A 16,033-nucleotide genomic window follows, 5' to 3' on the forward strand; every position below is an offset into this window, starting at 1 on the left:
AGAATTGCTGAACTCGTTCTGAGGCTGGGAACGAACAAGTCACAAGTCACAAATTGTGGAGATGTAGCATTCAACTGTTTTTCACCTTTTCAGTGTCGCCCCTCCCCCCCACTAAACACAAACTTTCACACCTTATCCAGCGCAGTTGAGACGTCATTATTATTAGCATTCCTCGGCCCATTTCTACCCCTACAGCGTGCCGTTAGCTAGCTAGCTACGTCAACACCCCCAAAATGCCGCAATTTACAGACCGGCTCGATGCCATTATTGAAATTCCCAAGAGAGGCGGTGACGCCACGAACGAGCCTGCCGCTCGAAAGGAGCCCCGTTAGCTCGCTAGCTAGCTGCTGGCGCCTCTCGTCGCCCATGACGACCTGCCACCGGAGGGTTTCATACCTTTGACCGCTCAAACGTGTCGGGATGTGTCGGCGTAAGAAAGTCGTTAGAGGAAGTAGCATCCGTTTTTCAAGAAGAAGCTAGGCTAGCCGTTAGCTTATGTGACTCGCTGTCATTTTCCCTTTTTCGTTTCAGGACTGGACCTGCCCTTCATGATGATGCCTCACCCGCTGCTGCCCATCGGCTTGCCGCCCGCCTCCGTGGCCATGGCCATGTCGCAGATGAACCACCTCAGCACTATTGCCAACATGGCCGCCGCGGCTCAGCAGATACACGTGCACCGGGCGCCCGTCATCAAGGTTGAACCCGCTTGGCGTTTTTTCTGTCTGGAATGCATAATGCTCATTTATTTGTGTAGGAGCGGGTGTGTGACAGTCCCTCTCTGTCGCCCTCTGTTGACGAGGCCAACACTCCTCTGCACTCGCAGCCCAGTAGCTCGGCCTCCAGCTCGCCAGAAAGACTCGGTCGGTGGACGGCATTTTTTGACATGCTTTAAAAACATGATGACACGCACGTCTTGAAGTATTTGCAAACAAAAAGGCTAAACACTTTTGTTACGTGCGTGCGGTTGTTCGCTCTTCGTCGTACACGCACGCGCTGACGGCCGTTTTCCTTCTTCAGGCCCGCTGTCGGCCGATGCGGATGTCGCGCTGGCCGACGCTGCAACACCCGTCAAGAAAATCACAAAGGACAAAGGTCAGACCGCACGCACGCACACACACACACACACACACACACACACTTCCACTGTATGTCAAGATATTCTGCATAATATCCACCTTCATCCATTTTCTTTTGACAACTGACAAATCATCCTCACTTTCTTCATCTCCTGTATCTACGCACACACACACACGCACGCACACACGCTCAAACTGAAGTGTCAGGATGTTTCGCCGCTCCTATTGATCACCTGTCTCCGAGCCATCAATCAGACCGATGAGGATGGGTGTGTGTGTGTGCGTGAGGGGGAGTGATTGGAGGGGTCTTGAAAAAAAGAGGCTAAGTGAATGGGGCGGGGCTAAAAGGGGTCAAGAGGTGGCCCGCTAAAAGCATGCCGGGCCTCTCCCCTTATTTTCCCTCCTCGGAAATTCCCGATTCCCACCTCTTCCAAACAACGAGAGGATAAGTTCAAGCGTATGTGGCGGAGGAGGAAAAGTGTGGATGGAGTGACAGATACAAGATTAAAACATGCCAGTGTGTGCGTGCGTGTGTGCGTGCGGGCGCTTTAGAGTGCATCTTCATCAGCGTTAATTTCACAGCAGAGTTCACTCACTTGTCAGTGTGTTCGGCAATAAGGGCTGCGCAGACACTGTGACGCACTCGCAATGAGCGCGCGCGCACACACTCAAACCGAGGGTGTCTTTAATCCTTGCCAATTAGTACCTCGCCTGATTGTCGGAATACTAACGACACGCGCATGTGTGTGTGTGTCAAATGTAATTGATCCCTGTGATGCCGCATCGTTGACTTTTACACTTTAGTAAACGTGTCTTCAGCTCGTTTGTGCGTGCGAGCGAGTGCGTTTCAGAAACGGTGAACTGCAGCGGCGCCTGCAGATTGGACATGCACTTGGCGGACAATTCTTCCAAAAACAGGCTTCAAGCCACTCGCTTGAAGTTGAAGTTTACTGTCAAAACGAAAAAGAAAGCAAAGAGAATTTCATGTTGCTTCTTTAAAGCAACCACATAGCTTAGCTGCTAGCTTAATGCTCACACTAAATCGCATCCCCGTTGCGTTGTTTCAAGCCTTGAAGCAACGGATTGAACAGTGCAGCAACATGTAGACAGACAATATAACAGTAATCAATCTTGTATTCTTTATCCTCTACGTAGAACAACTAATATTAGTGCCGTACTGATGAGCTGAGACAGGAAGTCGGGTGTCTCAATGTCTGTCTGTCTTATACCGCCCCCAGGTGGTCCTCAAAAAGCAGGGTTCACTGTATTCCATGTTTGCTGTGTCCGTAGAAGAAGAGCGGTCGCTCGGACAAGCCCTGCCCGCCGGCTTCCCCGCCCCGTTCCTATTCGCCGACAGCCTGTCGTCCGTGGAGACGCTCCTCACCAACATACAGGTGCAACCTCAACACTCCTTTTCTTTGCTTTGTTTTTATTTGCGCATCCTTGAACAAAGTATGCGTGTGTGTTTTTTTGTTTTTTTTTCAGGGCCTCCTGAAGGTGGCGGTGGAGAACGCCCGCGTGCAGGACAAGCAGATCCAGGCGGAGAAGAGGGAGCTGAAGATGGAGCTCTACCGGGAACGAGAAATGAGAGAGAGTCTGGAGCGGCAGCTGACCTCTGAACTGCAGAGCAGAGGTCGCGTGCACACACCCAACGTTTCGACTCTTTTCTTCCTTTTCTTTCTTACCTGCCACAGGGATGAAGATGAAAGTTAGCTAGAAAATTAGCATCCGGCACGGAGCGTCTTTAATGTCTGTACGTGCTTCCCTGACGAATAAACTAAAAATAATTGTCCAGAATGTGACCAATTGACCTCCAGCAACAATGACGCAAGACTGTCTGTTTCGTGAGCTGTTAAAAGGAATTCTGGGAAATGGCGCCGATCCTAATCGGAGCGGCTTCTTCCTCTTGCTGCAGCGTCCATCCAGAAACGCCTGAAGAAGGAGAAGAAGGCCAAGCGGAAGCTGCAGGAGGCGCTGGAGTTCGAGTCTAAGCGGAGGGAGAGGGGCGAGGACGCTCTGAAACGCTCGTCCTCGTCCTCGCCCGAGCCGCCGCACGCCGACGCCGCCGACGACAACGCTGACGGTACTTCTGCTCTTTTTGCCTGGAATGCAACGAAGATGACCTCGTGATAAGTGGGACACCTGGCTAATCTTAAAGATGATTTCCGGGGGTCCCCAGATGTCTCATACAAAAACGATTTCCAAGGTTTTCTTTGATTCAGAGCAGTTAGCGTTGTTTTAGTCTTCTTAGTTTTGGCGGCGCGTTGTGAGGAAAATGGAGCGGAGACGAAGTCGTGACGCTTGTGTCTCGTGCAGACGCTGCGTCTGACCAGCGGGAACAACTGAACGGGAAGCGGGAAGGCAACGGAGCTGTGCAAGGTACACGCAGGCGCGCGCGCGCACACACACGCGCCTAAATAGCTTAATCCTGTTATGATATCAAATCACCTACAGTACACCAAAACCAACTTACTGAACACTCTTGCACGCGCGTGCGTGCGTGTGTGTGTGTGTGTGTGTGTTAGTATGCATGTGTCATTGTTGTTCCACCAGCTGTGCTAAGTCCTGCCTGACTTTGAGAAGCTTCTTTTTGAAATGCTGCATATGTGTAAAATCGCTACACAACGTGTGTGTGCGTGTGTGAGTTTGAGCCACACTTGGGTGAGAAAGACAACTCTAATTATCTCTCTCTCTCTCTCTCTCTCTCTCTCTCCTCTTTAGACCTCTTTTCGATCCTCACTTTTCTGTGCGCGCACATTTACGCACACTTGCAGAGCCACCTGATTTCATGAATGTTGATTGGCCCAGTAGGACCCCTTTGCTGCTGTACACACACACACACATTCAGGCCCACTGCCATCAAAGCGTTTTGCACCTACAGTGGTTTTCATGCGCGCGCACACAAACCTCACTCGCCTCTCACCTTCCACACTCTTAATTAACGAGTGGAGAGAAAAGTGCTGAATACAAAGAAAGATGTGGCATCAGAATCAGACGAGACGCGGGGAGGAAGACGAGGTTTTATGGGAAAGGTTGCAACAAAAAATGCACCGAGGAAGATGAGGCAAAGGAGTGCGGCGGGAGGAAGAGTTGGCCTCGTCGGCAGGCCGGCTGACATTTACGGCAACCGGCCGACTGACTTTAACGAGGCGGGTCAGTGCCATTTTTCATTTGGGCGACACGCGCACGCAAATGCACGCAATGCCTCCGGACGGCAATTACGAGGCGCCACGACAAGGAAACGAGACCGAGACGACGACGCTGGTAATTTTGCCGGCGATCGGTGAGCCGCTTTTGTCACAGTGCGCCACCTGCCCGCTATTCTTTCTTTTTCATTGCGGTCACGCGGTCGGTTGGTCTTTCCCCGCTTTAAGCGGGACTTTCAAATGCTCTGAAAAAGAAGCCCGGATGGAGAGAAATGACAGCAGCTCGACAGCAGTGTGCCACGCGGGAGCCTGGAAAAGACGCGCAGAGGGAAAGAAGTGAGGGAGCGTGACGGAAGCATGCCATGCAATAACCTGGAAAGGAAGCACGGCGTGAGACAAGTGGAAAAACGTGACAGGAGTACGCCACCCAAAAAGAAGGAAAAGAAGCGCCGAGGAAGAGATTTAAAAAAGGGCTACGGAAGCACGACACACAATGACCTGAAAAAGAAGCACCGTCAAAACAAGAAGCAAAATACGGCGGAAGGCGGAAAGCTGAGTTTCGGTGTCCTCACAACAGAATTTGTTGCGTCCGAACACCTTTTGCAGGAGGCGGAAGACGTCAGTGGAACGGGTCAGGATAAAAATAAGCCGAGCGTAACAGATAGAGGACGGGAGGTGAGGAATGGGAGGCGTGCTGCGTGGCAAACTCGGGGACAGAAAGGGGGGTGCTTGTTAAAAATAGCGAAGGGCAGCAGATGAGAGGGACAAAGAGGAGTAGGAAATAAGAGAACACTGTCAAAGCAAAACAAAAAGCAACTTTTCCCAACAGATGTCCTATCTGCTGCAGGAAGCGGCGAATGGCAGAGGAGAAAGTGGGGCGGCGTTAAGGCCGCCGCTATGCAGAAAATGTAAACACTTTGCAACGTTGGCAGAAAACAATGACACCGCAGGGGGGAAGGAAGGCGCGCGTGCACGTGAGGCTGCTAAGAGGAGATCTGAGATCGCGGCCGAACAGGGAAAGGAGGCGGCAACAACATACACCCAATCCCATCTTATCATCTGTGACATTTTTTCCCATCCCGTATGCGTTAAACTTATTAAAACATGATCTATAGATAATTTGTCGAATGAAAGTTCACTAGCTTAATGCTAAGAAATAATGTGAAACGCCATAGACGGGCAAACGGAACTTAGCTATGCTCCTTTGAGGCCGACCACTCCTGGGAAGGTTCACCACTGTGCCATGTTTTCTCTATTTGGACTCTCACCGTGGTTCGTCCGAGTCTTAAAATGGCCGATGACCGATAGACGCCAATGACTTTATTCCGCTTCTTCGGAGCGTTGCAGCTTTTTGACATCTTTTGTCCGACAGTCTATGGAAGTGACTTCCCGTCTGGAGGTGATCGATCAGGCTTGGGTGTGGTCAGTGAAAATGAACCAGAAATGTGATTAGCCACAGTTAATTCATGGTTTAACAAGGGGGCAATTAATTTGGAGCTTTGAAGAGTTTTCTTTTTTCTTAAATCGTTGAAGTCGCTATTTAAAAACTGTATTTTATTTGGGCTATCTTTGTCTGGTGTTATTTACGTTTGTCTGATGGTCTCCAACACAAAAGTGAGGAATCGATGCAAAAGTCAAAGAATTGGAGAAGTGGGCCGATACCTTTTGACGGCAACATATACTGTCCATGTGCATATGTTTTACTGATTGATTGTTTTGTTTTGCCTTCAAATCAGAATCTCGGGCTTTCCTGAAGACCACCATCATGTTCTAGAGGGCCGGAGCCCCCCGCTGCCACGCCCTCCCCAGGCGGGATGCGACTTTCGTCCCGCACGATGGCCTCTCCTCCGCATCATCATCAAACAAGTGATAATAATTCATTCCTCTTCCCGTGGCTTTTGTTCCCGCGTGAAGCGTGCCGGGACGGACGCGGAGGCCGAGCGGACCGGAACGCGATGACCTCTTTTGGCAGAACTTGTGTCCACCTCATTGGCTGGCCCACTCGGATTGGACGGCAATCGGCTCATTGGCGCTGAAGGGAGACGCTGTTTAAAAACAAAAAAAAAAAAGAATAATAATAATGTTCCGGCGTATGAGGCGGTCTCATTTCTTTCTTTTTGTTTTCTGTATTGGAAAAGTGTTTGACCCTACATGCACCCACTCCTACACCTCGTCTTGGACTCAATGAAGCGTTTTCTATCACCTTGAAGGACATCTTAAAACAAGAGACAAAAAAAACTTTTTTTATGACCAAGTGATTTTTAGAGTATTATATCCTCCACCTGACCAGGAAGTAGTCGTTTGGCGATTGAGTCGAGTAGCGCTTTTTCGTTGTCTTGCTCTCCGGCCGGCGGGTGAGCACATCAAGTGCTCCTCGGCTCCACTTTGTAACTTGGTCACCCGCACTTTTTTTTGCCGGTGCCGACTCGTGTCTGTTCTTTGTGAATTTGAAATGTACAGCAGGTGTTGATGTGTGTAGATAGAAGTGCCGCTCGCTTGTTTTTCTTTGGGTTTCCTGTTTGTGTGGCAAATATACACCATTACAACCACCGCGCCGGGGTGACGCGCACTCGCTGCTCTTTTCTTTCCGCACTCGTGAACGCACGGCCTTTTCCTCGCCCACGGGTGCCGCCTCCTTCCTCTCGCTCTCCGTCTCCATCCCTTTTGCCAAATAGCTGATGTCACTTTTTCCATTTCCCCCTAATGGAAGCCCCAAGAGCCGAGCGATGGACGGCGGATGGACGAGAGACGATGGAGGGAATGAGGAGGGATGAAGAGGTGAAGGATGCGAGTAACCGCGCGGGAGGCGGGCAAGGCGGACCGCGACGACAAACCGATGCTTAAAGGTGGCCCGGTAACCATGGTAACGCCTCATCGAGACAAGCTCTACTTTGGGCATAATAGAGACACTCGAAGGTTAACTAAACTATTTGAGGATGTAAAAAAAAAAAAAAGAGACAGACTAAATGGTGCCAAGACGGGCACCTTGCTCCATTTATCTTCATTAGAGTCGTTATCAGGAAAATTAAGATGGGAATTTCCTCCCAAAATGAAAGCCGGTCGTACAACGCGTGCGTGTGCGTCAAACCCAATAAACCTCAATGTGCACACAATCTGTAAATAAACAACAAAAACGTTGTTGACTCGATGGCTGCTGGGTGATGTCGCAAAGCACGAGCGTGCCACAAAATCCTGAAAAAGAAGCGCACACGGACCCCAGAATCTGTCAGACAGCAAATCCCGAAAAAGAAGAACAGTGAGAGAAATGGACGGGGGCGGGCGGGCGGGCGGCGACGCAAAACCCCGACGTCCAAATTTCGCCTGGCTGTCATTTGGCAGCCTAAAAGTGCAAAGGTCAGCTGTTATTGGTGACGGGCCCTGAGGCGTGCGCGCGTCTGTGTGGATGCAAATGTCCGCCAGTGTGAAAGCTTGCGTGTCACACCTTTCTGCTCCAAATGCCACACAGCTCCCCGATTAGCACGTTAGCGTATTTGCGCTCCATTGCGCCAAAAACATTCAATGGCGGTGAGCTGGTGCCAGTAATAGTAATCATAATTCATTTTATTTCTAGGCGCATTTCAAGTCACTCGAGGTCACTCTACAAACGTAGCTAAAAGAAGTCAATACAATAAAAAATACAATTAAAATGGCCAATGACATGGGAAATGTTAAAGTGTATCGTCAGTCTGGAATAGATGTGTCTCGAGTTTGGATTTGAAGAAGGTTCGTGAGTCTGTTGGGGAGAGCCAGCGGTGGTGAGTTCCAAAGACGCGGGCAGAGCGGCTGACGGGACGGCGAGGTGGATGCGGGACGGAGACTTGTATTGTCTGTTTACATGTTAAATGCTCCAGCATTTGGTTTCAAATATGCGTGATATCCTCAAAACTAGCGATGCCAAGCGTTAGCCCATCAAAGGCGTTTTCCATAATGTTAGCATCAAGTTGTTGCTAGCGGTTGAGCAAAACCACAGTTCAGTTTGTCAGCCAATTCTGCTCGAGGTGCTTTTTTTTTTTTTCTCTCCCAAATTCTTCTTTGTGAGAGTTTGGAAAGCGTTTCAGTGAGATTTCCCACAAAGTGGCGTCACGCTGTCGCAACCGAAGCGCTCAAAGTGGGCCTGTTTTGGCGTCTGTGCATGGAGGCGACGATCTCGTCGGGCGGGTCCCGTTGGCAAGTGCGCCGGGTCACCTGCGGGGTCGCCAGCAAACAAAACAGATGACGCGGCGTCAAGTGCTGCGGGCATCGTTTGTCGTCATCTATCTTCGTTGCGCTCGCCTTAAACGTGTCCTGCGCTCACTCCCGGAGGCGCTTGCTTTATTTAAACACAATGTTCGGGGTGAAGTCTTTATTTGAAAATGTCCTTTGAGAAAGATGAGTGTGAACTGCTTCAGATGTTTGTGACACAGTTACGTGTTACATTGCGTTTTATCTCTTTGTATCATTGGGACGTGAGAGTGGAGTAAGTTCAATTCGTCGCTGAAGGCCCAAGTAGCGGATGGAGGGCAGAACTCTGCAACTCCGGCTCCCTCGAGTGGTGACAGTGTGACATTACAACGCCGCCGGGTCATTCTTGGCGAGATTTGGCTCCCTCCAGAGGCAAAAAGGTGACATTACAACACCCCAGGATCATTGGTGTCAGTCAAACACCGCCAAGCCACCTAAAATGTATACTAATTTGTTAGCATTAGGCTAGCCGACTTTTGTTAGCTGAAGTTATTTGGTTTGGGTAGTTGTCCTTTATTTTGTGTGTCGGTTTCACAATTAACTTCAACTGGGAGTGACAAATAAGCATTGTGAAGCAAAGCAAGAAGGTTTTGCCTCTTATTTGGAGAATTGCGCTAGCAAGAGTGAGAACAGGCGCTAAAGAATACTTAAGTGTATTTGAAATGTATTTAAAGCGTGAGAGGTTTGAAAGTTACAAAATATGTCTTCACATTGCAGATTTTTCCCTAACGCAGTTGGGTGAACTAGTGAATAGTTATACATATAAAACTTTATTGGAAGACACAAATGCCACAGCATCAAGCACGTTTTACAACAAAACACTAGCAAATGCACGCGTGCATCTTTAAATAGCACCTTGTACACACACACACACACACACACACATCCAGCATTACCATTAAAACAAAAGTACAGAGGAACGCAAGTGTTCCTGCATTGCGGCTCGATTTGTCACAGCTCAGTCTTGGTCCCAGACAGAGACACCTGAGGCTGGACTCCCTCCTCCTCCTCCTCCTCCTCCTTCACTTTCTTCTTGCTGTCAACTGCTTTGCTTTTCTTCTTCTTTTCTGCAATGGCCGCCTGGTCTCCCTTCCTTTTGGGTGTCCACTCCTCCTTCAAACAGGCTGCGCAAAACACGCAAAGCGGTCAGACGTCGCCGTGGGACGTAGCTGCCCTCATATTGCGTGTGTGCGTGCATCTCACCTGTGTCCTTTCCTTTCAGCACATGCTTCTCACACAGGTAAGTGGTCAAGTCTTCTTCCTGGTTACCTTTGTACCAGTCTTCAATCACATCCTCATACTGCTCCACCAACACGTCACACTGACACACAAAATACAGCGGCACCGTTGACTTACCAGTTGGTTTTATTGCCTCAGCAAGCTTGTAAATCCAATTTAAGATCTGTATTGCTCCTCATTTTTTGTACCCATTGAAATGTCATTCATTTGTTCCCCTTACACGTGTATGTATATACAACTCCTGCACATATTTACCCGCTTCTTGAGGTCAGACACTTCGGCCGACGTCTCGTTCCACAGCTCGTAGGGAATGTCCATGACCACATTGACGCCTTTATTGACCAGGCCGTGAAGGGTGGAGAAGGTCTCGGACATGCCCTAAACAACCAAAGTACACGAACTCTTCTCGATGGAGCGAATGAACCGGCAGGCCTTTATTTCGAGGTTCTCGCCCGTTACCTTGGCGAAGCGGTTGCTGCCGCTTCTCTCTTTGTGCAGGTTGTACTCGAGCAGCCTGTGACACACGTTCTCCAGCACCTCGATGAAGCGCAGGTCGCTGTGGACATGCAGGATTCCAGAGGTCATTTGAGGAAAGTAGCAGCAAAGTGTTGCACAGTCCCACTTACGACTTGACATATTTGATGGGCGGAGCTCCCTTGCTGTCAATGAAGCGATAGTTGCGGTCGATGACTTCCTTGGTCTTCCCCGTTTCGTCGAACGCGGACTTCATCTCGATGCTGACAAACTTGCACACTGAAAATGTGACAAAAATTAAACTGTATTCTAACACCAAACTCATTTGATAACTATTAAATGTGAAAACTATTTTAATTTAATAACCTTTTTTTTTTTTTTTTTTTTTTAACCAACGCTTAATTTTCATTGCAGTTTCCAGGTGGCTCTGTCACCGCCCAAGTGCATTGTGGGTTGCTCGCTGCTCACTTACCTTCACAATTGTCCGGAAGATGAACCCACTCGTCGTCGCCGTCGTTCTTCGCCCTTCCAGCCACAGCGACTGTCACCAAAAGCCAAAAACGAGTCACTGAAGTCATTCCGCCCGCCTTTGTTGGACTTTGACTGATCGAAACGCTCGATGTATCCTTCTTTAAAGCTTTATAAACGGATTGTTTGATTCTCCTTTCGATGGCTCATCGCAGCTGCGACTACTTCCGCCTTTGGCTCTACACCGACCAATCAGAGCAGAATAAGTGGCACGAGTTCGACCAATGAGGACTGACCAAAGATCGAAAACAGTAACGAAGAGGTTTGTCTCTCCTCAGTTTCCGTGACGCGCACTATTATTATTCGCAATGTACCTCAACGAAGCTATTCGAGTGGCGGTCTTCACTCGTTATACTAGGCTCAGTTGTAAGTGTTTTTGTTTCTCCCTCCATTCCACAGGGGGGCACCGTGTACACAGAAAAACTAAAACGTGGCTGTGCGTGATGAACAAGCTTTGGGGGTCCTTGAGACAACATTGTGGTGAGTTTGGAAAGCAACGCACTGAATTCTAGTTATGCAACATCTGTTCTATTGCTCGCTCACACACACACACCGATTTTAAAAAATATGAGCGCCAAGAATAAAAAAAAATAATAATCTGAGTGTGTACTTACTGGAGGTATCAAATGCATGTCTGGCCATTGGATATTGAATTTTTTTTTAACAGCCCTCACCATTTTCTGAGCAGACGGGTCAGGAAAAAAAACACACCACACGATACTTGAGAGGTTCAGAGACATCTGATAATCGGGCCTTTGCAAGCGATGTACATACTCAAATTTGACCCGATTGTTGGTGTGTGTGTACACTCGTCCCTCGTTTATCGCCGGGGTTTGGATTTCAGAAAACTTGCGAAGTGGTGACTGTATATGTACTCTATGAATTCTACATCTTTTCAAACTTTGTGCATAATACCAATACAAAATATGCATGTGAGGTATGCAGGTATTGTTTTTGTCCACTTGGTCGCCATCCTCACATTCTAAACTGTAGTATCTGTGACTTTGAATGCGTGTGGCTTTAAAGAGTGGGGCCTGGCGAGTCAAGTCAAGTTTATTTGCATCGCCCTAAATCACAAGAGTCGCAAAGGGCTTCACGGGCCCACAGTTTGCAACGACTGATGACATCCCCTAATCTATAGCTACCAATCGGCCAGGCAAAAACTCAAACCCCATTTGGGGGTAAGATAGAAGCCTTGAGAAGGTAGCACTTTCCTGATGGTCCAGTTTTTGGAATTCCGTGTGCTGCTGCCTGCCAAAAGGACAGCCGGCTCCTGGTGACGCAGGTGTGTGTCTCTTAGCACAAGTTGACACCGAGTTGGTGGAGGAGAGCTCGATGCGGCGTGCAAAAGAGAGAAAAGATGAGAGCTGGTTCCTATTCAGCAGCGCGGCCCACACAAGAGCTTTGTGTGAAAACCCTCACGTCTCTCTCGGGAATACGAGTATCACACACACACACACAAACGTGTGTTACAGAAGCGGCAAAAAGAGCTTTCAACCATATCAGGCTAACATTGCACGCACGCACTGTGTTGCGCCTTTACACCGGGAGATAAAAGACGTTGGGTTTGGCGAAGCTAGTGCGCTAGCCGGCCGGTCTGTGGGCCATTTGGTACCGGGCCACAAAGCGAGACTCGTCCAAAAATATTTTGCTGATCATCAGAGTCTGAATTTTTTTTTTTTTTTTTTTTTGGGCTCTGCACACTGAGAGGACATAATTCAAAAGAATTCATCAGTTTTTGTAATACTGCATCAATTGAATGGCCATTGTGCTGCTCCTTCTGGTGTGCCCACCTTGGCCCTCTGCGGGCAGTACAAGACAGACAGACTGATATACTCTTTGTTGTGTGGCAACTCCTCTCTTAGCGCATTAATACAGCACTAATATTTGTCGTTCGATGCAAAGGATAAAGAATATATGACGGAGTTCAATTGTCTGTCTACATGTTGCTGCAACATTTGTGTTCAATCCGTTGCTTAAGGTGTATAGAGCCATTGGATATTGAATTTACGTTTTTAGCATTAGCATTAGGCTAGCAGACTGAAAGGCTAAGGTAGTTGTTTTAAATGCACAAGGTGTCATTCTTGGTTTTATGAGGGAACATTTTCGCTCGTTTCACAAGTCACTTGCAATGGAGACAGTTTGTTTCCCACCGGTGGGACGTAGCGCTGGGGGGGAAAGCAAACACTTTTGGAAGGATGCCTTTTATTAAAGAGTCAACAACGTGCGCCAGCTGTCCGCTTCTAGAAAAATAACAATCATACATTCGTTTACATGGAAAAAGAGAGATTTTTTTGTTTTCTCTGTTTTAAAGCTGGAAGTCCCAGTGAAGAGGGGGACCTGACATCTTTGTGTCTGCGTATGCGTGCTTGTGTGTGTGTGTGTGTGTGTCTGTGTGAGAGAGAGCTCCTCTTTTGGAAAACTAGCTGCATAGGCCAAATTGTTTGAAACCTGTGACGCAGCTTTTTTTTTTTTTTTTTTTTTTTTGTGCTCACCATATGGGTCTCGGGTGGGTGAGGTTTAGGGTGCTGTTTAAATGCTACACTTTTTATAACTACTTCTACACTGTGATTAGTAGATACACACACACACACACATTGTTGTTAGTGCCCCGTGTAAGTTTGGCTTTGTTTTTTCCTTGTGTTGTAAGAAGATAAATCTTGTAGAGAAAGTCAATATATTGTCGTCTGTGTGTGAGTGGGTAGAGGCATGTGTGTTTGTGTGAATAAAACATGATGAAACCTCTCCCTCCAGAGACACCGTCTAAATGCGTGCGCGTTGTCTCATCTGGCTCAAGACGACAAATCCCCTTCACTGAGACACGCATTAGGGAATCAGACAGCCATTATTGATCCCTCAGAATGATTGATTCTCTACTTTGTGTGTGAGCTCATCAATTAGAGGAGCTTTTGGAATGATCGATACTCGTCAATAAGCGTATCGGAAGGGGGAGAGGCGTGACGTCCGCCCCCGGTCGTTATGGCGATCAGCAAGGTGTAATTGATCATCAAACCAAATCCACGCCGTGAGGCGCCCTGCCGGTTGCGCGGCAGCGGCGGCAACGCCCGAGCAGGTCGCCATGGCAACGCAGAGAGGCACCACGTGAGCGAGCCAATTGATAAACATACAAAGCCCACTTAGCCGAGCGAGCCCCCCGTACTCCCTCCCCACCCGGCGGCGGCCGGTTGAGCTGTGACGAACTGTGGCGTACCGGGCACACATTTTTGGATGGCACAGCTGCTGGTTTTGAGTTGTGGGGCACTTAGAAGCTCCTCCCTTTCCGTCATTATAGTTACTTGACAGCAAGATGCCCCATGATGGTGCCAGAGCACTACTTTTGTTGTAGATAGGGCACAACAACAGTGACTAGGTGAAAGCCACCTAGTACCAATTACGGCGGCTAGCTAGTTGTACCACAAAGTATAGTAGCCAATCGCAAATATGCGGGGGAAACACTGGAATGTGTTCAAAAAGTATCCTCACTAGTTTTGCAACCACTTGCACTGTGGCACCTTGAGATATGCGTTTATTTTTTTCCGTGACCATGCTCATAACTCAAAGCATGCATATCTCAAATCCTCTCTCCCCATTGGAATGAATGGAAAGGCCATTAATCTGTTCCAGCCTCCCCAAAAACCCAATACAAATTTTGAAACGTGTTTCTTAATAATGAAAATAGCACTCTATAATATTGCTCTCTAAAAAAACATATAGTCAAAACATAATGAATTCACAATGAATGAAGTCACAACATGATGAATTAATTGCAGCTCCTTCTCGGGTGTGTGACTTGGCCACCGGGGGCAGTATAATACAGTCATGCAGACAAATGAAGAAGAGTTTCTGTGACTCAGTAAGCTGCCGTAATATTAATCGTTATATTGTCTGTGTTCTACGATCAGTTTAAAGCATTATAACACCGCCACATAGAGGCTGTTCGTTAGCCCCTCTATGGCGTTTCCCATGATCTGTCGGCATTAAACTAGCAGACTTTAAGGCAAAGTTTTGTGGTTGTTTTAAATTCAGAACATGAGATTGTCTGTTTTGTTTAGTTTGACAGAAAACTACAAGTAGGAGTGGCAATAAACAGCTTAACATCTCTTTTGAAGAATTTGCCATCCCGCTGCCTGCCGCGGCTTCAGCGAGTTGAGCAGCGCTCGTAAAAGCAAAAAAATAAAAAATAATCCGCTGACGACACCTTGTATTTCCAAACTCTGAACTTGTATCTCAAATCCACCACTGGAGATGGCGTGATCCTTCGAGTTTAGGCTCCGGTTTTGAGGGACGCTCCAACATTGGTGATCGAAGCAACTTCCATGTGAGGGTGTTGTGATGTGATCAAACATGCATAACTTTGTCTGCCCGTGCTGCTGGACTGCTGGAAACGCGAAATGTGAGTAACGTGACCCAAATCGTTTTGGGCTGGTCGCCCGCCGGCGGTATTAAAAAAACCAAAAAGCATCCACCGGCTGCGTGTGCACACTCACGCCCGCCACGCCACCACTTCCTGTCCAAGTCCAACAAGGTCGATTTATTGAGCAGCTTCAAGTGGGACAAAGTCAAGGAAGAACTGAATTAAGAGCCGCAGTCTTGAAGGCAACTCAAAAAGAAGCGAATACAAACCAGAATCGTCCTTATTAATATTATTATTAGTGTAATTATTACTAGTATAAGTGTGATTGGGGTAGAATGTGGTTCCTTGGCCCTGATGGGTGCCGAGAGAGGGCAAAGGGGGTGGAGGTTATGTTATCACAGCAGTGTTGAAGGCGTCCTTTGTCCTTTAAGTTCTGCCTCTTCAGGCTACGTTCTCACCAGTCCTGGTTCTTCCACTGCGCTGGCGTTAAGCGGCCGTTTAAGTGGTTAAAGGGAAAACGGCCTCGTCCTTGTCCTTCCGCAACCGTTTCCATCCTCTTTGACGTGAACGAAGATGCTCCTTGATTTCTATCGTTATCTTTTTACGCCATGGCACACTTTCCGAGAAAAGCTATTCCGCGTGTATGATGTGGCGTTATTGCCAAGTGAAAGGCGATGAAGCCCAAAGCAAACAATGATGATTGGCTACCTCGCTGAGGATCGAACGAGCTAACTAGCGCATTTTTGCGAGCGCGTTCACCACTACGGTGATGGAGGAAGTCGGCGGAAGGTCACAAAGCGCGAGCCGCTCTTGGGCAAAAACCAAGGCCTTCCTTTCAGACGAGACATCCATCCATCCATTCTCCAGACGGAAACTGTGTTGATTTAGTCAACGATGACAATGACAAAATGATTTCATGACGACAACGTGACGGTGAGGAGCTAAACAAGGCTCTTTGCTGACTAAATCATGACGTGACGACGAGTACCTATGGA

At 48.1% G+C, this 16,033-nt stretch overlaps 3 protein-coding genes across 3 annotated transcripts in view; 2 read left to right on the top strand and 1 right to left on the bottom strand.

The window, feature by feature from the left end:
* LOC133472718 (dachshund homolog 2-like) overlaps nt 1-6,772 on the top strand; it is a 29,048-nt gene extending 22,276 nt beyond the window's left edge. Inside the window, exons 5-12 of the mRNA XM_061763977.1 lie at nt 532-695; nt 755-860; nt 1,018-1,092; nt 2,367-2,470; nt 2,562-2,709; nt 2,992-3,159; nt 3,393-3,455; nt 5,959-6,772. Coding sequence (XP_061619961.1) covers nt 532-695; nt 755-860; nt 1,018-1,092; nt 2,367-2,470; nt 2,562-2,709; nt 2,992-3,159; nt 3,393-3,455; nt 5,959-5,996 — 866 coding nt within the window. The 3' untranslated portion in view covers nt 5,997-6,772. The remainder of the gene's footprint in view (nt 1-531; nt 696-754; nt 861-1,017; nt 1,093-2,366; nt 2,471-2,561; nt 2,710-2,991; nt 3,160-3,392; nt 3,456-5,958) is intronic.
* A 2,422-nt stretch (nt 6,773-9,194) lies between these two features.
* Nucleotides 9,195-10,762, bottom strand: LOC133472745 (protein canopy homolog 3-like). Its single transcript, XM_061764046.1, has 6 exons — nt 10,629-10,762; nt 10,309-10,435; nt 10,142-10,238; nt 9,938-10,060; nt 9,647-9,764; nt 9,195-9,567 (listed from the first exon to the last, which is right to left on the bottom strand). Exons 1-6 carry the CDS (start codon nt 10,732-10,734, stop codon nt 9,395-9,397), a joined length of 744 nt encoding a protein of 247 aa, XP_061620030.1. The 5' UTR covers nt 10,735-10,762; the 3' UTR covers nt 9,195-9,394.
* Nucleotides 10,763-10,808: 46 nt separating this feature from the next.
* The window catches only part of LOC133472711 (GRB2-associated-binding protein 1-like), a 41,141-nt gene continuing 35,916 nt past the window's right edge, over nt 10,809-16,033 (top strand). Inside the window, exons 1-2 of the mRNA XM_061763957.1 lie at nt 10,809-10,946; nt 11,084-11,164. The gene's annotated coding sequence lies outside the window, so the exon portion shown is untranslated. The remainder of the gene's footprint in view (nt 10,947-11,083; nt 11,165-16,033) is intronic.

This window comes from Phyllopteryx taeniolatus, chromosome 23 (genome assembly GCF_024500385.1).
Source record: "Phyllopteryx taeniolatus isolate TA_2022b chromosome 23, UOR_Ptae_1.2, whole genome shotgun sequence".
Taxonomy (NCBI): domain Eukaryota; kingdom Metazoa; phylum Chordata; class Actinopteri; order Syngnathiformes; family Syngnathidae; genus Phyllopteryx; species Phyllopteryx taeniolatus.

Excerpts from the sequence above, each read along its gene's own strand:
- LOC133472745 (XM_061764046.1), bottom strand. The coding sequence starts at position 10,734 with ATGACTTCAGTGACTCGTTTTTGGCTTTTGGTGACAGTCGCTGTGGCT. Across the intron at positions 10,061-10,141 it reads GCAGCAACCGCTTCGCCAAG|GGCATGTCCGAGACCTTCTC; the intron begins GTAACGGGCGAG and ends TTGGTTGTTTAG. Across the intron at positions 9,568-9,646 it reads GCTGAAAGGAAAGGACACAG|CCTGTTTGAAGGAGGAGTGG; the intron begins GTGAGATGCACG and ends TGTTTTGCGCAG.